At 29.7% G+C, this 26,985-nt stretch overlaps 1 protein-coding gene across 1 annotated transcript in view; it reads left to right on the top strand.

Moving 5' to 3' along the window:
- Window positions 1-26,985, top strand: part of LOC113375900 (homeobox protein homothorax-like) — a 575,379-nt gene that overhangs the window by 204,726 nt on the left and 343,668 nt on the right. Inside the window, exon 9 of the mRNA XM_026615844.1 lies at window positions 25,211-25,321. Coding sequence (XP_026471629.1) covers window positions 25,211-25,321 — 111 coding nt within the window. The remainder of the gene's footprint in view (window positions 1-25,210; window positions 25,322-26,985) is intronic.

The raw sequence follows: 26,985 nt of genomic DNA, 5'->3' as shown, positions 1-26,985 counted from the left end.
AGAATATAAAAATATTTGTCATAACATCTTTATTTGATACGTGCTACATACTACATACATAAACCCATTTATATTATTGCGATTACTATAACTTATCGTACGGGAAGTGAATGAAAATATCTGTTTGAAAATATTTGTTTGATACTTACTTTTTGAACCATTCAAATCAGTTGACCCATGCTCTCGAAATCGTCGACGAAAAATTTGTATCCGAACATACGTACAAACACAATACATACATACATCCATTTTTTTAAGGTATGCCAAAATATTCAGAAGTCTTTGAAACGAGAAGATATCAACAATTTGTTATTTTCGATTTTTGACGATTGCTATAACTCACCCTACAAGAAGTTACTGCTACTCAGAATCGTATATCAATATCTGGCAATATTGTTATTGAGACAAAATTGTCATGTGCTCCTGATTTGGTTTACAATCGACGTCCTCGATTTATTCAAGAATAATTTACTAATATCAATATTGTGTGGCAATATCGATGTTGTCCAGGATCGATAACCATTCCTGTTTCCTTCATCCCTGTGTGTTTGCAGGGGTAGCTTGCGTCAACATTTGCCTAGTAACGCGATCATCCATTAGATGCAATGAAGACTATGATATGATATCGGATCGGAACGTTTATTAATATTTGTACAATATTGTAGTTCGTGTGCAAATTCGACTGCGATAGTATCCGTTTCCAATAATATATCGCCGCGATGAATAATTGACTGAATTAATGTAAAATACATATTGGGGAATATTTTTTTAATAATGCTGATAGCATTGGACAACAATAGATGGACACTTATTAACGATGACAGGTACTTTTATTTGATACAAAATTCTTTAGCAATCAATTTTTTCGATTATTATATCCTCAGACTATTTGGTTTTTAGGCTATTTTTCTATTTCTATATTTTTATTTTCAAAACTCAATATTTTTTCATGTTAACATCTTCAGAACTTCATCATTTATATTGTTTTACGTATATTTTGTCTTATTTATTTTTTGTCTTTTTTCGTTTATCGGCTCTTAGAATTTGATATAAGGTACAATATTTTTACTGTTATCAATTTTCTATTTCGAAACGCAGTTTTTTTTATACTGCCAGCAGAATTGCACAATGATGCATTTCTAAACGATGACAGGTATTTTCATCAGACACCAAATTCCGCAAAGATATTTTTTTACACCACGGCACGAGTTTTTAAAGTTATGTTTAAATATGTATGTATATTTGTATTACCTTAGGATATGCAGCAGTTAATGTAAATTTGCACGCACTTTTGAATTCTGTTTTGTTTTAATTATTTTTCATTTCAACTTGAAGGTGGTGAAAACACTCCGGCATATTGAATAAATTAATTGCACGCATCATCCATACATAACAATGTAAAGTTTTCTTGAATTTCAAGTCATCAACAAATTTTCAGGGAAGATTATGGTGTAGGGGAAATACAGAACAATTATATGGATTAATTTACATAGTGGTCTTATTTAAAAATTAGAAAGTTTTAATAATGTTTACGTAATTGTATAACATGAAGGAAACATAATGACAATCTTGTCAGATGTTGAGCGTCATTGTCACAGTCTTGTTGCAGCAGTAATGATTTCAAACTTGTATCAAACTTTCAAAAGTTTATTTTGAGGGTTATTTTCTCATGTTTTTGGGTACTTGTTTATTGTTATTTGTAATTTCTACTAGTGATTTCGATCATTTTTATTCCATTATCAGGTGTCGGACAAAATGACATAGTTATACAATAGAGAAAATGAGAATCAAAAAGTAGTATTTTCTAAATATTGCAAGGTAGTTCATTCGAGACCAAGGAAAAATAAATTTGAAACCTGTAAAAGGGGTTTGGTTTTTAAGTTTTACTCTAACTACTCCTAAAAATAGTCCGAAGAATCCACCGGTAAAAGAAGAGACTTGCATTCATTTCAGAACCCTTTTTTCCCGTTTGGAGCTTTACGAAGTACTCTTCCTTTGGGCTCATTATGTGATGTATAATGATTTATTTGTGAACTGTTTTCTTCAACATTTGTATCTTAGTATGTCCTTACCTTATATGTCGTTTGATCCGTACTATATAGGCAAAATGGTTTTTGTTATTAGTTGCATTTTTTTTAAATAAATATGTTCTTATAGTTTTTACTTAATTAAAAAACTACGATACTGGTAGTCTATGAGTCTAAGATGAGTGAAAAGGACTGACACTGATTATAATAACATTAAAGAACAAAATACCATGTCATTTTATCCATACTTTCTCTATATAGGATAAATGGACAGACGGACTATGATAAGGGTATTAAGAGATAAGTTTGAAAAGTAAAAAGTGAAACAAGAGAAGAAAAAGGAGTACATAACATGTGGTACTCTCATGCCATGGACCTGGCTTAAGACATAGCACTATTAATAAGCGAGACACCTGAGTCATTTAATTATGCTGGCAGTGTCTGATGGTACGGAACTCTTACATTATATCTTGTATATTTTTACAAGAAGGAGTCAACCGATTAAAGTACATATGGATTAATTCTATTATCGTCCCATATGTGCCGGATTACGTGCCATCGTCCGCTCGTCCATAATCGCATGATCCCACAAGGCAAACAAAGGGACGGTAGTTACCAGACTAGCGCTGATTGCCATCTGACACTCCCACCACTGCAGCTTTTCAATCAATTTTAAAACCTATCACTTATAATTAATATTCTTAAATAATTTATCGACGTCCATAAGGGTATTTAATAATTCAATTAAGCCATTTGATTCAAGTGAGGTGTTTGCAGGATACAGTCTTCAGAAAAAACCTATATCGATCATCCCACTGTTTTTGATCGTAATTTATGTTGGAGGTGAGATTACAACTTTATACGCGTTCTTAGTATTTAATTAATTAATCCGCATAAATATTTATTGACAGGAGAATAATTAACATATAGCCTGACCACGTTTAATGAAAGGTATGTTGAGTCACAGGACGATGGTAAAAGTAATAATAAAACATGCATTGGGAGCTTTCTATAGTACACTGCAAATTATCTATCGGAATATTATTGAAACTAAATAAAACCACAAATTTAAAAACAAATATGTTGGTACGAACGTCAGAAATTATAAAAGTATTTTTTGTATTTTTAAATATGTTTTTTCTAGTTTCACTTTATTTTTAATTAATAGAAATATTTATGTCATAGAATAACTGCAAATGACACTAGACATGAACAAATTGACAATACAGTCCTTTTTACATTTTTATAGAGACATTGAAACTGTGCAACATCAAATTATCACATTCCAATTTACCGTAAAAATAGTTTCCATAAACTGTTCTAGATTTGAATTTTATGCACAAAAATTCAGAATATTTTATTAATAATTAGATGTAAATATAATTAACTTATACATTATTCACACTTACTGAACAGCACCTTGTGAAAAAATCAAGAATGGTACCAAATTAAATTGGAATAAAAATTAGAAAAATAATTTAACCTGATAAAGATATACTTTGTGTTTTTACGATTTTACTTATTGAATGATTTTGAATAAATGCAAATACAAAATAATAATATTATATTGAATTAATATTTTTAACTTCCCGTAGGACAAGTCATAGTAATCGCAAAAAAATCGAAAATAATTTTTTTTATATATATTTACGTTTCAAAGGTTTCTGAATATTTTGGCATACCTTAGAAAAAAATCTTTTCCTCAAACAGTCTTTTTTTTTCAAAAAAAAGTAATTTTTGTCAAAAATTTATAGTTTCTCAAATATCTAATTTTCTCAGAGTAATTTTTTTCAAAAATGTAATCTGTTTAAATGAATTTTTGGTACGGAAAGTTCCAGCAATTTGCCTTAAGGCACGATGCCATGCGCCCCGCTAGTTTGATGAAAAAATAACAAATAAACAGTAATACGTAAGTTAGTCAAACTACTTACAATTAGATACATACCCAGTGAGAATATTAAATCACATGTGAGTAATGATCAATCACTAATAATTAATCGATTAATAATTGTAAATCAATAAAATGATGTAGGTAAACGGTTATTTATTAATTAATCATTGCCTAAGAAAGACTAATTAAAATGAATTGTACACAACCTTCATTTATTACACTCACTAACGTGTAAATGCTATCACATTCGAGATTTCATCTTTGGTTTAAGAAAAAATGACAATGTTATCATTTTCTCCTGTATGTCAACAAGTAGTGTTTCTGTATCTGGTTCTACAACCTGCACTGGGTCAAACCATGACCTGAGTCAAGGAATGAAGTGCTCATATTCTTGAAATCTGACATTTTATGATTATTGCTCGACGAGGAGAGATGGAGCTTAATAGTCGACTCTGCGCCATTTTGGGGTTGAAATTGTCACGAAACGGCGGGGTTAAGGAAAAGTCGATACAAATTATACGCGCAATTTAGTTTTACGTCATTTGCTGCAGAAGAGAACGATGAAATGATACTGGAGACGTCGATAGAGAATGTGGATCATAGGGACATACGAAATTAGAGTCACTTACATGAATAAATATCTATGTAAGAACTTGATTTACCGAATCTTTGTTATATAGTCGAACGAGTGCTATTTTTATTTTATATTTATTTATAATATTGTTACAATATTATAATATTAAAAACTTACATTAACCAGTTAACTTGTTGAATTTATAACAATGTTTCACAATTTACTACCATAACAATTTTCATAAAGAAATAATTGTGTAATATCGAATTCCTTCGAAATTTCATCTATCAAATCAATTGTTTAGATTGCAAATTAATTTATATTGGTAAAACTAGACAAAACTTAGTAAAACGACTTAAGTAATAAAAAACAATATACGATATAGAATGTGGATCACAGGGACATACGAAATTAGAGTCACTTACATGAATAAATAAAATACCTATGTAAGAATTTGATTTACCGAACCTTTGTTATATAGTCGAACCAGTGCTATTTTTTATTTAATATTTATTTATAATATTGTTACCATATTACAATATTAAAAGCTTACAATAACCAGTTAACTTGTTAAATTTATAACAATGTTTCACAATTTACTACCATAACAATTTTCATAAAGAAATAATGGTGTAATATCGAATATCTTTGAAATTTTGTCTATCAAATTAATTGTTTAGATTGCAAATTAATTTATATTGGTAAAATTAGACAAAACTTAGTAAAACGACTTAAGTAATAAGAGACAATATACGATATAGAATGTGGATCATAGGGACATACTAAATTAGAGTCACTTACATAAATAAATATCTATGTAAGAACTTGATTTACCGAATCTTTGTTATATAGTCGAACGAGTGCTTTTTATTTAATATCTATTTATAATATTGTTATAATATTACAATATTAAAAACTTATATTAACCAGTTAACTTGTTGAATTTATAACAATGTTTAACAATTTTACTTCATAAAGAAATAATTGTATGACATTGAATTTCTTAGAAACTTCGATTATCAAATTAATTGCTTAGATTGCAAATTAATGTATATTGGTAAAACTAGCCAAAACTTAGTAAAACGACTTATGTAACTAAAAAACAAGACAGATTATGGAAAGTTAGTTAGCAAAATATTATTCCTGTATTGTGTAATTTATCATCACCTAATTTTTAAATAGTATAGTGTTGCAAATTAACAAGTAGTACTACAAAGTCGTCGATTGTAGTTTGAAAATGGTTTTTCTATGATAATCTTGTTTTGTAGTGGATATTGGACATTGAAAACATAATTGCATTTCTAATTAAACTTTATAAATAACAAGGTTATGAGCAACAATTTATTAAAAATGGTAAGGGTGCTAACTTGGCAAAACATGATGAAGAAGAACAAGAAGATAGACAATGAACTAATAAGGAGAACCTTAGGTTTACTCTTCTGGGATTTTGATGAAACTTCGCATGTTGATAGAGTTCGTAGTCAAACTGAACATCTTAAAATATTATAGGCCTATGAGAAGTTTAATTAATTGAATTTTTGAAAAATATACTCTTGTTTGATGTTTGGATAGAGTTGTAAAATATTTATTGTAAAACCAATATTTTTTTATTATTTGTTTCTTTTATCGCTCGTATGTGTTTTGTAATTGACTTAGCCGTATCGTGTATATATTTCGCCTCGTTTATTACCTTGCAAAAGTATTATGTAGATTATCAAAATCTACAAAATCTTTTATTCAGATGCAAATCTTTATATAGACATAAAACGCTTTTTATGGCGAATGTTATCTTTTGCTAGTCCGATGTTTTATTGGGCTGCTGGCGTGTGGCGTGCGAGCATACACTTTAAACACCTCGCATTCAAATATGGAATTATGTATGTAGATATATGTATATGTATATGTATATATATATATATATATATATATATATATAATCTGCATAAAAAATATTGACAAAAATTGAAAACCTTGTAAAAATTACATATTTGAGAATATTGATTTTTTCAAAAAATTGACTTTTGAAAATTTTATTTTTTTTTCATTTTCAAACTCATGTCTATATCAAACGATCATTTTTGACTGCCAAATGGCATTTTCCAAAATTTTTGGACTTGGCTTCCCAAAAATTTAATTATGATTAGAAACTTTTTAAACGTAAAAATAAGCAAAAATTTTTTCCTTAAATTTTATTTTTAGATTCCTATAACTTACCATACGAAAAGTTTAATTTTTCTATAAGTTTTTAATTCCTATTATTTACCCTACGACCCTTAATTATCACTTATCATTTACAAAGTTATGAATGTGTAATATATAAGTTCGAACATAATTAGTTGAATTGTCGAAATAAAAACATTGGTATTTTTTAGGCATTTGTTTGTACATTTTCTATGTTTCGAAAGAAATGAATTTTCGTAATAAAATTCTTACTTGAATGTATTCGTTAAAGCAATTGCCATTTGTGATATTATCATACAATGCGTGATGTCTTTCCGGATCTATATCACGCAAACTGCTGATTTATTAGATTCGGACGAAAGTATTTTAGATTCCACATATACAGATAGTTTTCCTAGCATTTCTTTTCATGATATCAGAAAAATTGATAGATATAACGAATTTCGATATGGATACCTCAGTACTATCGGTGTAAGGAAATAGCAAAATCTGTTTAGCTGTTTGGCAAAAGTATTTGTTGACGCAATTTTATTGTCACATAGGTATTTCAGTACTATTTATCGATAATAGCAAAAAAGTATAATTTTGTTGAAATTTTCTGTTTTTAACATTTTCACATATATTATTCATGACAAAACTTATGTGATTATCGATATTTTGTATATTTTTTAATGTTTGTTTAAATTATACATTACATTAATGTTACATCAATATAAATATATTTTTTTATTATAGTTAAAAAGATTATGCAAAATCGTACCAAATTTGATATTGGTTTATGAAAAGATAGTAACTTAATCCACAACACACAAATTTTCGATGTTTTACCAAATGATCATAGATTCGTACAGATAAATCGTAAGATTAAGACAAATTTTCGATGTTTTACCAAATAATCATAAATCGTAAGATGACACATAAATTTTAATTTTATAACGTTGTCGAGAAAAACCAATATCAATATTTAAAACATGTGCTAAGCTTTTCATAACATTTCTTAACATTTTCATACACCGAAGTACGAACATTATAGTTCACTGTGACTTGAAAGTCACATAATTCATTAATAACAAAAAAAATTGAACAGATTTATTTTATTGTTTATTTTCATATATAGGATTATAATTACTAATTTTTTATTCTACGAATTTTTTGGATGTAAAACGAAACTTCGGCTCATAGAAGGGTTAACTTTTGGTCTGTGTGCATCATTGTCTATATGTAAAGTTATTTTGTCTATCCGCAGTCTTGAATATTTTACATAAAATTACATTGTAAATTCATAAAAACTGTGCGATTTTTATTAATGGCAACGTCGATGCACAATAAATACGTCTACTGGTAGTGTTTTCAAGAATTTATTACTCGTGCAAAAATATTCGCGCATAAATGCGCCTGAAAAGCGCGCCAGCATCTCACACCCATTCCAATAAGATCTTTCTATGAAATTCTTCACTACAAGATTTTTACAAAAATGTACATGAAATACATAGAACCTCGGTATTTTCATGTTCTAAACACCATTTTAAAACGTTTGAATCTAAACTTATAATTAATATAATATTTAATCAATTAAGGATTCGTGATGGCGGCAAGCCCTTTCAGTTTCGAACCCATGAACTCATCCCTGAACGGCTAAAATATATTCAGCCCTCTCTCCAGAACTTTATATTTAATGTAACATTTTCTTGAGACCTAACTTTATTAATTTAAACGGCCTCGTTGTTGAATAATAGAAGATAAATTCATGATCTTGCTAAATATATATTTTGAATATAATAGAATGATAATAGAGAAGAAAGTATAGATTGGTAAATAAATATGTCGACCATATGTCCCCAAACTTTTTTGTGTTCTAGACCCCTTGGGCTTTGCCATGGAACCCTTCTTTACCCGATATCGTTTTTATTAATTTTTAACTGTACTAAAGTTCATTATTAAATATTTAAAGTAAAATACCCGTTAATTATATACATTTATTAATTGAATTAAAAATAACATTAACAAAAAAATAACGAAAACGAAAAGTAAATGTTTAATTATCAACATTTAGCAACAATTTTGTAAGGTTTTTTGTAAAGTATTTTCCTTCGATATTAGTTTTATTTTAATTGTGAGTACTGTTGTTTAGTTTACGAGACCTCGATATAATTTTTAAGTATACGTTATTGATTTATAAGATGTATTGTTAATTTTAAGTTAGATTCAACATATTCAACAAAGTTTACACGAGTAAAAAGGACCAACTGAACCTTTACCCTGGCAAATGCATAAACAATCAAAAATAGTACATAAAAATGTAAATTAAGTTAAAAAAAGCAATTTTACAAAAAATAAACGAAATTAATAACTTTTTAACTCTGCTGATGAAAAGTTTTGACGAAATACTAGATCAAGGTTATGTACAGTGTTATTTCTGTAAAAATGTACCCATGAATTTTAAATTATGCATTGGTTGAATAATGTAGTTATTATTTCGTAAAATTCCGTTTAAAATTGAAAATAAGACATTGGACCTGTTGCCTCCAGGCCTTACACCGCCTATGGGGTAAAAAGGGCCAGGCAACAAATTTTTGAAAATCTGCCAAAACATATTTCTATAAGGGTGAATTTGGTAGGAGTTTACTGAACATAGTCAAATGGTATTTGTTTGATATGTGTTATTTGTTGTGATAGAATTGGGTTGATTTCCACATTATAATTGCTCAAAGTCAGATTGTATTTTTGTGTCCCGCTCCACCTTATATATAAAGGCACCACATCAATTAGGGCAAACATTTTTTGATAATCTTCATTTTCTCATACGATTTAACATAAAATTTTATGCCACCATCAGCATATATTGAACGTTAGAGAATTACATCTCAACATATGAATTTATAGATATAAATATTACATACGCTCATATGTTTATGTTTGTATGTATGTATGTACGTACATATGTATTTATGTTTGTTATATATGTATATATGGATGTTTGTGTGTGTGTGTGAAAGTGTTATTGTATTTATATGATGCGTGATTTCTGCAAATGACGGACATCCAACACACGACAATAGGCTTCCGTCTGGGCCGAGTGTGTCATTTGTGAGTTAATGTAGTTTTGATCTAGGTGCGCGATATATAAAATATCTGTCGGAAAACATTGATTATAAGGAAAGGATACGACGGAAAGTAGTAGATAGCAGTCTGGGCTCACGAACACATGTGCCTATGCGCTAATACACGTAGCCGTTATGTGCTTCGTCGTTGCATTATATATCTTCGGCTGCACGTACCCGGGTAGCACCCTTATATACCCCGTGACGTTTACATAAGACCGAGACGAGCGGCCCCGTGAGCGCGCACACTCGAGATCAGAAAAAGTCCGTGTACATTATAGCGCCAGTTATATGCCGCGTTACATAAGGCTATTTATAGTTAAAATCGTACATTATATACGGATACGCATACGTACATAAGACTATGTACTCGCACATGAATCCGAAGATATGTACATACATACATCCATACATACACGCCGACAAACATTCATGCACGTACACTCGTAAACGTTCATGTGTCTTATAGACACAAGGCATTTTTGTAAATTTCATGAATTAATGTGCAATATAGTAATAATAAAAGATCTAGCCGGAGGCATGTTCATGGTACGGAACCATCGTTCTGTTTAACGCTTGCTTTTGATCGATTGTGCACGCTCTTCCAAAATACATATGTCCAAAAACCAGAAAAATTAATGTGTATACTTTGGCGAATACGAAAGCGCACGTGTTTATATTTCGTATATATATTTTTGTAAAATTTAATAAGTTACTGGATGTAATATAATAATAATAAATGACTTTTATGTTAATAATGAAGGCAGGTTCATGCTCTGAAACCACCATTCCATTTATTTTTTTATATTATCTTGAACAGCAATCAGAACTCAAGGGTCCTACTAGCTGTTGTGCTGATTTGACTTAATACTTGCCGGTTCTACATATCTACCAAACAGTTGTTATATCTCTATGTGATGAATTAATATTTCAATTTCTGTAATATGGCGAATATTTGTTGATGCAGCAATACCGGATAAGGGCTATTTTTACTTGAAAACATATTGCTATCTATATTTTCAAATGAAAACCGTTGTCACTACTGCTTGCAAATGGGCTGCTCATGGCGGGATCGAACCCTGGACCTCTGATTCACGTCCAGTCTTTCTAGCTACGAGCGAGCCCATTTTATTTCAATGGTTCAATTCAATGGTTTTGACCTCTTTTACCATTCCTACATTACTTTCCCGAAGATGCCAATAGATTGGGACCAGAAAATAGACACTTGACGTTGTTATGGTTTTTGTTTGGGAAAATTCGTGAACGGCGCGCGGTCGGACCCTAAAGTGCTCCTAACACCCGATAATTGTGCGAGCGCATACAACGAGGGCGGCACATTAGGGGTAAAACTTCGGTCTGTTGCCACCAGCGCCCCCGAGATAGTTGGGACCCTGCTTGCACAATGAACAATGAGATTAGTTTTTTCCTTTGCTGTTGTGCGGTTTTTGGTCTGTTTTCAAAGTTACGACGTCAATTGTGTAAAGTACAGTCAAGTACGGATATAAAAACATTGACTTTTTACACCTCCAGTGAATAATATTGTTAACATGCCATGTTTGTTCGATTTAATTCTGTCAGATTCATTCCATTAGCTTTCATGCAGTATTCTTCCCATTACAAGGTATCTCCATACATTTGTAAAACTAATTTATTTTCTATCTTATTCACACGTGATTCCAGGACGTCCCAACATTAATTATACTTGTTCTAATTATTTATTAATGCTAAACAGAGCCCGCCATTGTTCCGTATTTTATGTGTCAAAAGTTTTAAAGCTTAAACCCGAGAACAGGCAATAAACCATTATTTCATACGTTTGCTACTCTCCTGTAAATTAATTATTAAGGAACGCTTGTTTGTGTAAATGGTTGTAAAGGAGGTTTAGCAAACGTGGAGTTACATATTCAAATCTGACTACAGAGTTTAATTAAACAATATATTACTTTTTATAATAATAATGACGAATTATTAATACGTCTGTAAATACGTATGCATTTTTATCAGGTGATATTATTAAATTTTTATTAAACATGAACGGGTAGCGGGTATTAAAGTTATGAAAAAAATAAATATATATGTAATAATGATGACATTTTGGAATAAATATAAATAAATATATTTCTAATAATAATGATATTTTGTTAAAATGAACTAGTGTCAGGGACTACACTATCCTGAGATTATTAAAGTGGTAGTTGTAGTAATTTATTATTAGGTATTGATTGTACTTACGATATATTACGATTATTGTATATATTCTATATATAGTTGCATATGCATTTCAGAACATGATAATATTAATTTAATTTATCCAAGTTGTTATGAAATAATTTAAAAATCAGGTCAATACTGCAACGGAGGAAGTTTATTCATCTATCGGTCAATTATACTAATCTGGCATCAGCAGAAGCGCGCATTATATAAATCTGTATTGCGGCACTTAAATTATGTGATTATGTGTTTGATGTTCCCATAAACTACAATCATAATGTTACGCTATAACAATAATTTTTATTACTTTTAAATTGTCCCACATTTAATGGTAATATTTATTGGCAGATAAACTTCGTTTTATGAAAAAAATTCAACTGGGGTCCTATGATATTCTGCAAATTGATTTTTGAGTAACGTTTCATTGCGAATCTGTTTCTACACTTTACCAAAACGAGCTTGGACAACTATATTTAATAATACTTGTGTGGATCAGAAATTGGTAGATAGTGGAAACAAACTATCTTTGGAGTTTTGATTTGCGACGTATCAAAAATGCTACATTCGGATCATGGCCGTCCAAATTATCTGGTGAGTTTTGCAATATGGCGCTGAAGAAAAATCGAGAAGGTACAATGGATCAACAAGGCGCCTAATGAAGAAGTTTGGTAGAAGAAAAACCTCTGTCTGAAAAAAACTGCATCCAATTTATATCGAAGTAAAGGTGCTAAATACTAACTAAACTGCAGAATGCAAATGAGATTGATGAATAAAAGAATTTAAAGCCAAAGCACAGGACAGCATGGCAGACAGAAAAACAATACCCATGTTTTAATTTAACGTGTGTGGACCATTATTTATTGCTTTGATTAAAAGTAGACCTAAACTAAAAAAAATTAAAACCTATCATACAAGTATTATTAATTAAAAGCTTTAATTAGATCTAAATAGTACGACGGTATTATATTACATATGTATATTTGATACTTTGCCTTAGGTACATGTAACTTTATATGCATACGTGTATATATGTATGTTAGGATTTGTATATGTATATAATGTTGTTCATGAAAGACTGATTACATTATATCAGAATGCAAGATAATCTGAAAATTGTGATACAGACTGCGAAACGTGGTAGAATAACACAATTAGATGCGGTTTTAATAACAGAACGCATTTCAACCAGGAAACAAAAGGAACTCCCACCATGGAAGCGAACACCCAAATTATATATTATATACACAACCATAAATGTACACATCGGGATATGTAATTCATATATTTTCTAAAATATATTGCAAAAAAATATAAATATTCGAATCATTTTAACAGTTTACAAACTGTAGTTTTTTTATTTATTTATTTGAATAGAGACAGAACTTAAGGTTTCTATTTGCTGTTGTGATGAATTACTTACTAACTACGTCGATATTTTATAAATGGCAATCCAAACAGTTGTCCCATCTCTATGTGATTAATTTGATTATTACAATATCTGTAATGAATGAACTTATTATTAATGTAACAATGCCGATAAGAGCTATTTTTACTTGAAAACATTTATCTATATTTCCAAGTCACTACTGCTTGACATCAGGCTGCTCGAATTTGATATCACTCGTTCTAACCACTTATGTATTTTATTTATTTTATTTTATGAAATTTATTATCATTGACCAAGAGTTAATATTCCGGAATTTATTCATATCCTTCCATTTCGATGACGCATCCCAATCTGCAAGAATAAGTGAAAGACCAATTCTTAATCGACAATCGAATATCAATCAATGATTTTATCTTCGATGGTATCGAAGCACGTAACATTCAACATCGAACATAAAGTAGCGATTGTAAACAAATGTCATTTGTTATTGTAGAAATCACTAAAATATCAATTTTATTTTACGATGCGAATGTTGCGCCTTTGCATACAAATGCAATTACCGTATTTGCATTTACTAACCAATAACGCGTATTTTCTAGAATTTCTAGAAATCAATTCTCTTATGACATATAATGTTTGTTTATTGTGCACATTGATTTTCAATATTTATGTCGAATAATTGCTTATTTGACGTGCATTCTTTACGTTTTTGTATAAAAATATTTAATTATATAGAAATTTAAATGTGCGTTTAACATACATTTATATAGATATATTTGAACAAACATCCTTCGGAATATCATATTGGATTTTTTTTTACTTGATTTAAATAATTATCAATAAGACATGAAATAAAATGATTTCGAAAATTGCTTTTCAATTTTTTAATTATTTTAATTTATGAATGTGTATGAATGTATCAGTAGACGTGATAGAAACTCGTGATAAAACATTAGGTTGGGACGGATTGATAATCCTAATTTTCAATATAAGTTTTTTTTTATTTCTTCGCCGAATGTGCAATATGTTGATGAGTTTAGTTTTTCATTTACAAATTTTAGTTATTCTTAATAATGCTACGGGTCCTAGTTTTTTGTAATGTCTAAAGAGGTTGTGAAGACGTTGATGGGGTTAGAATTGGTCCATACTAGCATACACGTTGATTGCTTGTATGTTTTTTTACTTTGAGGGTAGAACTATGAAAATGCTAAGTACGTTAAGAAAATCCAGAAAGTAGAAGTGATTTTAACCAAATGCATCGAAACGAAATCAAATGTCCGTCCTGTCACGCGATTTTGCCGCGATGCACCTCGGAGTCTCTTCCTTTGTTATTTATTACATTGTGATACAATTCACTTGCAATCCCACATAATGTTACTGGTTTCTCACGTATGTACATCCCGATAATTCTTATCTCTCTCGTGAAATACGAAGATATTCAAACAGTGCGACCGATTTTAATTTAATTCTTGCTAAAATATTGGCCTCGGACGGCCTTGGTTGACCAGGGGACTATTTATTTTACGATAGGGTATGTTTCCAAACCCAATTACATGTAAAATTAAATATTACATTTCATAAATCATACTTGGCTCAGATAATACGAGTCTCTGTTTCTATCAGCCTGGTGTCAAGCAGCAGTGACATCAGTTTTTACTTGGAAATACAGATAGCAATATGTTTCCAAGTGAAAATAGCCATTGCCAGACATTACTGCATCAATAAAAATTCATCACCATCACATCACATATGTAAGGGTGGGGCAAATAAAAAGATAATATAAATATAAATGGAATAGATTCTATGGCATAATTCTAAGAAAATTACAATATTGATTTTCTTACACAATTTGTTTACATATCACATTAACTAAAAAAAATGCTGATCTGGTTTTGGTAAACAAGTTGATATCAAACTTTGGTTATAAATGTTAAAAATCTAGTACAGAATATATTTTATATTTAAGCTATCAACAGAATAATAAATGGAAAGAAGAGAATTTAAACTGATTCTGGATTTTAATGTTTTTAATAATGTTCATGTTAGATTTAGGTAGAAAGTGATTGCACCACATCTCAGAGTTGATCGCATACTTAGTGCATTAGCAAATTGTCCCTGGTAATTAAGCTAACAATAAGTAGAATTTGAAGTAAATTAGTAGATTTCGAGGAAATCACTTAATCGTTAAGCAAAGATTTAATTTTGACAGTTCGTGACTACCAATCCATACAGTGATAGACCCGTAACATAACATTTATATTTTATCCGAGAATTGGCCTCGTGCTATTATAAACCACGAACTGCCAAAATTAAGTCTTTGCTATATTTACTGTAAATATACTTCTAAAATCTAACCTCCAAAAAGCACAAATGTGAAATACCATTTTTATCATAAGTGCAACTTTTTGTTGTCCAACCAATCCATACAATGATAGACCCGTAACATAACATTTATATTTTATCCGAGAATTGGTCTCGTGCTATCATAAATTTCTTTGCTAAATTTACTCTAAATATACTTCTAAAATCTAACCTCGAAAAGGCACTAATGTGAAATAACCATTTTAACATAAGTGCAACTTTTTGTTGTCACTTTGCTAACACATACGTGAAGTAAAATTTTGACGTTTGTGCTTTTTGGAGGTTACGTTTTATGTGTGAAATGCTCGATCGAACAGCAAAGACATTTTGGTAGTTTGTGACTACCAAATCCTACGATTATAAACCAGTAACATAAAATTCTATTTTATCCGAGAATTGGCCTCCAAATTTGCTTTGTTGTCAGTGAATTTAGGAATACCAGCAAAGTATGGTGCATGGTTTATGTAGATGAGAACTAGTAATTGATCAACAGAATCTTGGGAGATGCTGAACTTGATATTGAGTTAGTCTTACGATTAGATTATTGATTATTAATAAAGACAAAAATAATGGCAGAGCAATACCAAGTGCTGTTAATTACCGTATTATACTTTCACCACGGAATAGTAGTAGGATAGTTTTGAGAGTTTCAAATCGACTTTCTTTACATCCCCCGCCAACCCCCGCCCCGGTGCCGCCGACTCGGCAGTTTTGTATATAGATTCGAGCAGAATATAGCAAACATAGGGTCGCTCCGGAGTCAGGAGCGTGTTGTCGTGTTGTGTAGAGAGGAGGGCTGCGCAGCCGTGTGATTTACGATCGGCTAGCAACAGCATGTGCCACAAGCACTCACCGTTGAAAAGGGTTGCACTTATACACACCAACTATATATTTATATACATATATATACATCATCAGAAATTACATTACATACTACTCGACAAACAACAAACGGAACGATTCCAACGATTCATGTCTAATTTCGACGATCCAATTCCATCAATGGGATGAAAAGAAACACTGGCAATTTGAACGCTCGGTAATATATCGTTGCATGACATTTTGGTATCAACTTTCGGTATAAACAAATCGATGGTACACTTTTTTGTAAACAGGCACATTTTAATTTTTGCATTTCTAAAAACATGAAAAAGGTTTTTTGTACTTGAATAACAATTAACAACCTGCCGTGATGTAACCTGTTAAGGACATGACCTATCACAAACTAGTTCCGGGTTTGATATAAACCTCGGTCAAGCTCGATATCAGGCAGCATGATATCAAATTTCCACTTGATGTTATAGATCTCAAATATACACCTATCCCCCGTTTTACACGTTTAGAATCTTACACGGTTTTTGAATATTTTTTTTTTATTTATTTTTTATAGCAAGCTATACAAAGTACATTCAGCTACATTTGTTACAGTTATATATTATTTGTCTGCGTGGTTTTTGAATATGATTTTTTTTAACGAAATTTATTAATTTTGCCTTTACACGAAATTATAAATATGTACTTAACTATAATTTGCTTTTATCTACAATAACCTTTTCTTTGTTTTATCATCAAAATATTTTACTATAAAAATACAGCACTACGAAATGTATGTTACATTTACGAATTTTTAGTAGTTTATGTCTATGGTGGGAATATGTAAACAAGATGGGAACTCCCGGTTTTATGATCAAAACTAAATTTTATGTGTGTATAAGCTAGTGTGTTCAAAGTGACAGTAATTAAATTTGAATAAAAATAGAATTATAATAAACACAATTAGAAGGCATAGTGTATAAGTTATTGTGACGAGATTATAGACATGCATAAATAATAAAACTTTTTTTCAAGTCGTTCAATATAGCCATAAATACATTGATATATTTGATCTTGAAAAAAAGATGTTAAATTTTCTTTTATTTATAAATACATAAACAATATAATAAGAAAGAAATTATAAACTAAAACTAAAATAATGGATTATATTAAACTAACATACGATGAAAAAAATCCAATGTTAAAATTATTGAAAAGCATAAAATATTTACTGCTATCCCTATTGAAAATTACTCAAGCGCTCTTCGGAAAATTATTTTGTTCACTTTTTTAAGATTCAAAAATTAAGTACTTGTTTATATTTAGATATATAAATTATTGTGTTTGTTCTTCAGTAGGTCGCACACGCTGAAAAAATTCATAGACATTGTATAATGTTTGAGTACATCCACGAGATTTTTATGCCTCTTGGTATAAAGTTTATGTGTTTTATTGTATTTTTATATCATCTGGTACTACATAGGAGGTGTATATTCACTCCGCTGGCATTTTAGCAGGTTATGTACTACTATTTGACAACTGTTGCCATAATTTCGAACAATATGTTATGTGCGAAAGGGGAGACGAGTATAACTCTACGGACCCAGATGCCAACTCTGGCTAATTTTAAATTTAATTAACTTTTTAATATAGCAAAAGGGAAAAGGGCCCCAGCATATCCATTTGTCAGAGGGCCCGAGATTTCTGCGACCAGTCCTGTATTTATGTGTCGTGTAATTGATGTTTTGTATCAAGTGAGCGTCGCAAGGTCGAGTATGTGTATCCGGTTGTAGGTTGGTTATAATTTAATTCATAGATTACGTACATGCAAATATAAATATATGTCTCTATATAAAATTTGTAGAGTTTTGAACTTGTGGTTTCCAACCAAATTTTGCATTGTCGTGACGAAATGGTAAGGCCTTGCAACCATAAGGTTCCGAGTTGAAATCCTGCGTTTTGTGCATCTTGATGTATAGCAGTAGTGGTATCCACTTTTATTTGAAAACATAGATCACAAATATTTTCAAGTAGCAATAGCTCTTCCAGAAAATAAATTGTTATTGGAATCATGAAAGGCTTGGCTTCTAAAAGTCATTTTTAAAAAAACTAAAAAAAAATTATTGAATGTCTTTATATAGTAGATCGATTGTATTTCATATAAAAATAATAATTAGAAAAATAAAGAAAAATAACCATTTTCATGTAGGGTCAATAATTTTGGTAAAAATCATTTGTTCACATTTTTTTACCTAATTTATTGGAAAAATTTAATGTATTTTTTTTTAATTAGTTGAACAATCTGGAAGATGAGTACAAATCATAAATACAATTATCAACGACTATTTTTGCAAATATATTATGTACGAATATGAGAACTGCAAAAAACTTCTAAAAACTGGAAAATATTGATTTAATTTAACTTTTTAATTCTGTATATATAAAACACCCTCATAGATCTATATAATAAAACTTTATAATTGCGTATCCTATAAGATTTCTTAAAATTTTGATTTTCGGATTTTTTATTGAACCATTGCTAAACATTTTTTCTCACAATAAATTTCATCAACGAAACTTCATTCATGTATTTTAACTAACTATTTCTATATAACCGTCAAGAAAATTCTAATTTATTTTCCTATCTGTTTCAGTTTATATAAAGGTATAAAAAAAGGTGTAATTAATTTTATGTAGTATTTTTTATATCTATCATTCTAGATTTTTCAGCGTAGATCGTGGGAAATTATAATTATTACAACAATGGATATATTAGAAAAGCGTTTATATATTTAGTTCAGCATTTTATGCGTAGTGTCGGCAATAAAATTCTAACATGTCTATCGAGACACAACGTTTGTAAGAATTTTATAATATGAAGATGAAAATTAGAGACAGGCTAATTAAACAAATATCTTATTGAAAACGGCCATTCACTTTATATGCGAAATCGGGCTTTTTTATTTAGATATTTGGATAATGATTATCGTTTTATATTTTTTAACTTCCCGTATGGCATCTAACTTATATTAATCGCGTTTTAAAATTTTCTGAATAATTTGGCAGACCTTTGAAAATATTGATGTGTGCACAAATTTTCGTCGATGATTTCGGGTACACGAATTCACCGATTTCAATCTTTCAAAAAACATTCGATTCGCTAATTGCGTTTATATTTTGGCAAAGGCAGGGTTAGCTATTTCGAAGATACGGAGCAAAGAGTGCCAAAAATAGTAATTCAATTATTGAGATAACGCAGCGTCCGATTTAAACGATTCAAAAAAAACATTTTCATTGTATTGACGAAATGAAGAACTGATAGAATTTTTGGAAAAGCAGGTTTAGCGGTTTTGGAGATTCAATAAAAAAAGTAAAAAAAAGCCAATTGGCGGTTAAAAATGATCATTAGACACATTTAATTATCAGATATTTTATAGATATTTTAACATTAAGTACAAATTTTGTTTACATTTCTATTGGTTACGCACTTCAATATTTCGTCTTTAAACAGCTACGCCGTGCAATTGCTTTGAAAAAAAAAGTTCAGAATTTTCAAAATATTGCAAAATATAAAATAAAATTCAAATTTTTCAAAAAAATCAATTTTTTTTTCAAAAGATTTAAAATCAATCAGCCATCAACTCTCCTGAGAAAAAAATGGAAATAACTTAATCATTATTTATAAGTAATTATTCAATAATAAAATATTGTGAATTTTATATCGAAAGGAAAAAACAACTACTGAGTTGTTTTTTCCAACATGACAATGTAGTATACAATGTCCCTTCTCGGCGGACTATTGTAAATTCATTAAATTTACTAAATGTCCTTTACTGGACAGTTGTAAATAAAAGAGTTAATAAAAAAAAAAAAGAATTAAAATTCTCAAATATCTTCAATCATTCAATGTTTTCAAAAAAGTTGAAGGTTATTTTGAAAATCATACTTTTTGGTACGGGATTTATTTCCTGCAATTTGCCAAGGCATGCCATGCACCACTAGTTATCGTAGATTTTATCAGTGCTCTACGATGCATAATGGTAATTGAGAGTGTATCTGGTATGTGTAAGACTAATAACAGTTGAAGTATAAAATTATACAAAGTAAACATATTTATGCATTTTTACATATATTAAATTGTCTAAATTTCTTGTTTAATACATCAGCCGGTTCTCGTAACTCTCTGAATTCGTACGTGAGTTTGTACTCTATAATTTCTTTTATGGTGTTTTAGGTTTAATTACTACTGCCCCGTGCATATTTTTATAAAAGCATAATTGGAGCTGAATAATTGATATTCGTTATAATGAATAAGTAAGATGCAAAACGCAGAGCGTCGGCATTGTGTCTGAGCCGTCCGAGAGAAAAATACCTGCCCATCGAAAGAAACCAAAAAGCGAACTATTACACAACCTGTAATCAAAATTGAAAAAGCAGCTCATATAATAATCCTAAAGCGATTGGGCCCCGATTACTATATTTAAGTCGCACACGAGCCAGTAGGATTCGAACGCACCCCGGCGTGGAAAGAGCAAGCGAGACCCGCGCTCATACGGACGCACACCGACCGACGTTGATCGCATAGAGCGCTGAGCGCATAGCATTCCTCCAAGAGAGCCGGGCGCATGCGTCCGACTCGGGGCACGCACTAATAGCGTTTCCATATAATGAATATTATAGTTATTTTACTACCAGACATGTGAAATTATAAGTCCATAAAAACGATGGATGAATTCAATGATTTATGCCCGCTTTATTTACACAATTATTGCCTAGATACACTTCGCTGTCGTTATAGCAGATCAAGTGGTCTAGATATTCAACAAAACAATTATCGGCGATGACAAAAATACAATACACAATTGTATATATATACAATTTAATATGTCATTTTATTGTATATATTTTATATTATATAAAATCTTTAAGATGAAAAGTGAAAAGTAATTTAGTTAATTTGGTTGTGCAGAACCATATTCATATTATATAATAGTAATGCGTTATACTCTACTAATAGTAGTTACTAATGCATACTAATAGTAGTTACTAATGACTATATGCCAATCTTCTAAACTAAAAGTTTAATATGATTACCATATAATCTAGGGAGGCATGGCATCGTACCTTGAAGCAAATTGCTTGAAAATAACATTTTTTTGTTTTAAATATTATTTTTTTATGCAATGTCATTTTCATTTGAAAATTTTGAAAATTTTAAATTTTTTGAAAAAATTGAAAAAAAAACGACTTTTGAAAATTTTAAAACATATTCACTGCTAGTAAATAGAGTTGTGCAGAACCATATTCATTTTATATAATAGTAATGAGTATTGAAAGCATTACTAATGACTATATGCTAATCTCCTAAACTAAAAATTTAATATGATTACCATATAAACTAGGGGTGCATGGCATCGTACCTTGAAGCAAATTGCTTGAAAATATCATTTTTTTTATTTTAAATATTATTTTTTAAGATTTCAAGATTAATGACATTGATCATTTTTATTTGGAAATTTTGAAAATTTTGAATTTTTTGAAAAAAAAAATGAAAAAAAAACGACTTTTGAAATTTTTTTGAAAGACACGCCGCTGGGTGTTGCTACTATCTTCTGGTTTATATTGTAAGACAATTATTGTTAGCAATCTCCGCTTAATGTTAATGTTCATGTAAAACAGATTGCAGAATAAATTAAATAAAAAAAAATTCACTACTAGTAAATACTAGTCGGTTGATCCGTACTGTTCTAATTGTCGCTCGTCAGGACATTTGTTTGAACTTTATAGGTGAACCTTAATCATTATGAATACTGTTAAGAAATCCATAAAAATCGAAACAAAGTGTGTACTTTTTAGTAAAATCTCTATAAAATATCTGATAATTTGATGTACATATGTCTAATGATCATTTTCGATCGTTCATTTGGCTCTCTAAAACGGCTCGACCTGCTTTCCTAAAAATGTAATCAATTATTTATTTTGTTAAACAAGTGAAATATTCTTTTGAATCATTCAAATCGGAAGCTCCGTTCTCTCAAAAACTGAACTTCTATTTATGAAAATTTTTACCCTGTATCTTCAAATTTGCTGGACCTGCCTCTGTCAAAAACTAGTCAGCACGTCTCCCCATTAATAGGAATCGAATGTTTTTGAATCTATATATTTATTTTTTCTATATTTTCTTTTCTAGAATATGTTTTTTATAGTTTAGCATAATACAACATTGTTTGAATATCTAATACTAGTAGCTTTCAATACCGTTGTTTTATAAGCAATTCATCAAACGGCATCAACTTTTATTAATTTTTCTCTAAATCAGTACATCTATAAATCAATCTAGCCATTATTAATTAGTAGTAGTGTGATAGATACGTTTATCTACAATGTTTTCTATACTTTAGCGCCTTAGCTCCGCCAATATTAAAGATAAATAACTCAATTAAGCGGCCATAAATCATTTAATCGTTACGACTTATTTTGAATTACTCCTGAAAACGGAGAATGTAAGCCATATAATTTTAATAACGTGTTAAAAAACATATGCAAATGCAAATTATTGAGATGATCTTTCCGAGAGCTTAGTCAATGGGAAGTTAAATGTGTTGTAAGGAAAATTTTATGTTTTTTTTTTTCAAATTATGTTACTATAAACTGATTTAAAATTGAAATTACTTGTATTATTTTAATTATTTTTTTTACTTCAACATATCTTTAACCAATTGGCATGCATTCCGTGTCAGAAAAATTAAAACAAAGTTTTACTTCAATACCGTTGTTTTATAAGCAATTCATCAAACGGCATCAAAAGTTTATTAATTTTTCTCTAAATCAGTACATCTATAAATCAATCTAGCCATTATTAATTAGTAGTAGTGTGATAGATACGTTTATCTACAATGTTTTCTATACTTTAGCGCCTTAGCTCCGCCAATATTAAAGATAAATAACTCAATTAAGCGGCCATAAATCATTTAATCTTTACGACTTATTTTGAATTACTCCTGAAAACGGAGAATGTAAGCCATATAATTTTAATAACGTGTTAAAAAACATATGCAAATGCAAATTATTGAGATGATCTTTCCGAGAGCTTAGTCAATGGGAAGTTAAATGTGTTGTAAGGAAAATTTTATGTTTTTTCAAATTATGTTACTATAAACTGATTTAAAATTGAAATTACTTGTATTATTTTAATTATTTTTTTTACTTCAACATATCTTTAACCAATTGGCATGCATTCCGTGTCAGAAAAATTAAAACAAAGTTTTACTTATATAGGTACGTAGTGATTATTAACAAAATTGACTTAATTCTGCACTAAGTAATTTTTAAATCTTATTAAGAACTCTCACGTGTACAAATTCAAGAATTAGCTCGATTTAATTCTTCTGTAATTATAAAGCATTCGAATCAGATCTAGAAAGCTTAAATACATTTTTGTATTAATTAGCATCACTAAATAATTTTTTTATAAAACCATCAGAAAAAGTGATTAAATAAAAAACTTTGAATGATCATCATACATGCATTTTTTTATAATGCAGAGTTAGACACGATATTTCACCTTTGGGACTTAAATGCTTTTTAGTGTAAATTGCGCTCTTTTTCAAAAGCGTTCAATTCTTTTAAATATTACGAATGATGTTTTGTTTGTATTTTATACGTTTCAATAACAATATATTATTGTCAATCATGAGTCAACTCGAATCAAGTGATTTGAATTATTCGAATCCTATATAACCTGATTCGAATCACGTTTTACTTGATTCAAATCGACTCGTATCAAACCGAGAAATATTTACTGTGGTACAATATGTATAATCATTAATTTTAATAAATGTGAAAAAATAAGTTTGATAAATGTAAATATAAAAAAAATAATCATGCGAGCCACCCGAATTCAATCGACTCATTCGAGTTTAGGGCATAATCCGAATTGAATCGAATCGTTCGAGTTACTCGCATGATTCGAATCGATTCGAATCATTCGAGTTACTCGCAGGATTCGAATTGAATCGAATCATTCGAGTTACTTTACTCGCCATTCAACTTTGAGCAATTTCGATGAGAACAGACACAACCGAATCATTGTCTTCCTTGCATTTGTTCATTAGATGGAAAGCCGAGAGTGAAATAAAAATAAAATAAACACGATATCAATAGACCTAAGATTCAAAATATTGTTTTATTTGCATTGGTGATGCAGAAATGATTATCTATTATTGTAAATTAATTTGAAAATATATTTCAACCATATCCAAAATTAAATTATTTTCAATAATTTTTTTAATATTTTTTTTTATAATAAATTATTTTCACAATCTTAACTTTGTTTGGTATATTGATTAAACCGGACAAATTCTCTCATAAATTTTGTCCGCATTTACTAAAAAAAATACATTGATTTTTGTCTTAGCTTTTGTTTGTCCGTATATACGTTAGATTCGAGTTGATTCGAGTCATGATTTAAATCAGGTTTTTTGCTGATTCGAATCATTCGAATCAGAAATTTTTTGAGTCAACACATCACTAACAAAATAACTAATTCGACAATAGCAAACTGTAACTGGATTTTAAATTCAAACTAAAACAATATAGCAAATGTTATGATTGTACAAAGTTTATTTATATTTCGTATTTCTTATGAATTCTTCTTTTTTCCAGGCAAATGGTGTCCGCGCGGCCGCGAATGGCCGTCGCCTCAAGATCCGCGTGCGACGGACGCGGCGCGGAGAGGCGGCGTCCTGTATTCACAAATCTTCTTAGGGAGTCCTGGTAAGTCATAGATTTTTTACTCATCATTATCATTAATTCAAAAATTACTAGCTGATTTTTGCATCAATTTATGCACATATCATTATAATCGTCAGCGTTTTGAAAGTACACGAAATACTTTCTAAAAGGAATAATTCAACTATTGTGTCCTGATCATGAATGAGTCATTATTTAAATTGGGTAGACGGTTAACGGCCTGCTTGGGCGCAACAGTAGAGTTTGATTTGTTTGTAATACATTTTATTGTAATTTTATAATATACATTAAATTTAACTATTCAAAAAGTAAATTTTGTAAAAAAAACTGAACAGAGTGATATACAAATCATGATATCAAATAAAAACGTTATGAAAAATTAACCCTCTTGGTCATATGACTTTCATGTTACATTCCAAATTTTTTATATTGTACCAAATAATTATGGTAAGATGACACGTAAATCTTAATTCTATAACGTTTTAAAGACAAAGAGTATCAATATTTATGACCTTTGCTTTTCAACCTGAAATAACATTTTCATGGTCAGAAGTGCGAATATTATAGACCGCTGTGACTTGAAAGTCACATAATTCATTATTACCCAACATTTTGTTTAAACAGAATTTTTTGTTTGTTATTTGCATATTATAGGCTTACAATTACCAATTTTTTGTTTCTCTCATTTTTTAGATGTAAAAAAAAATCTGTTTAGACCTCTAGTCTATAATGTGGACTTCAGCTATTTTATTATAAGAAATCTTATAAATACAATTTTCATAATTTACTAATTTTTATTACAATATTTTATTATAAAAACAATTCAAATATATTTAATTTTACATCATTTAATAGAGGTATTTAAAACTAAAAAACAAAGCAGATAATCCAGGGAATAAAAATCTGTCAACACGTTGTGTCAATCAAAGCGGACGCAAATTGTGGTGGCGGGTTGTGTATCAGTTACAGTTACTAAAAAATTCGTAAAATCCTGAATAAATTTGATAATTAAGATCGTAAGAGTGTGTGTAAAATTTATGGGTGTCAATAAAAATAATTTATGGAGTCTGAAGTGCTAAAACACGATTTGTAGCGACGTTTGTTTCTTTGTTGTTTTTCTGAGGAGATCATCTATGATGTGATGATCATCTGTATAGATATATGTATGTGTATATATATACATATGTGTGTGAGTCATAATTTTAAAATATCATTTACAACTTTTTATTTTCCATGATTGACTAATGCGTCTGGCATGTGTTCACCAATGCAGAATGTGTAATGCGCATGGTCTATGCGACGGCTCTCAAACATCGTTTCATAAAATTTTAATCGTTTTAATAAACTAAAAACTAGTAGCTTTAAAGACAAGTTTTGAATGGGTAAACTGAAAAACCTATTGAATATTTTTTGAAAATTACTTATCAATGTTGCAGAGCTTTAAGGAGGTATTCTGGTCTAGAAATTTCAAATAATCGATTTGTTTTTTTATATTTTCCAAGGTTACCTATCCAAAAATATGTGGTAAATAAGATTTTTTATAATTCAGATTACTTTCGGAGATATAGCTACTTGCGTTTTTCTCGAAACTGTCTTTTTCGATACGATACCCACGATTTCTCAACTTTCAATTTCAATCTGTTGAAATTTTATAGACTTCTCATAAGTATGAATGCTCATCCCCAATT

The sequence above is a fragment of the Ctenocephalides felis genome, unplaced genomic scaffold (assembly GCF_003426905.1).
Source record: "Ctenocephalides felis isolate EL2017-DRISC unplaced genomic scaffold, ASM342690v1 CF-g0.4_SCAFFOLD_01886, whole genome shotgun sequence".
NCBI lineage: Eukaryota > Metazoa > Arthropoda > Insecta > Siphonaptera > Pulicidae > Ctenocephalides > Ctenocephalides felis.
This window is presented reverse-complemented; position numbering and strand designations above follow the sequence as displayed.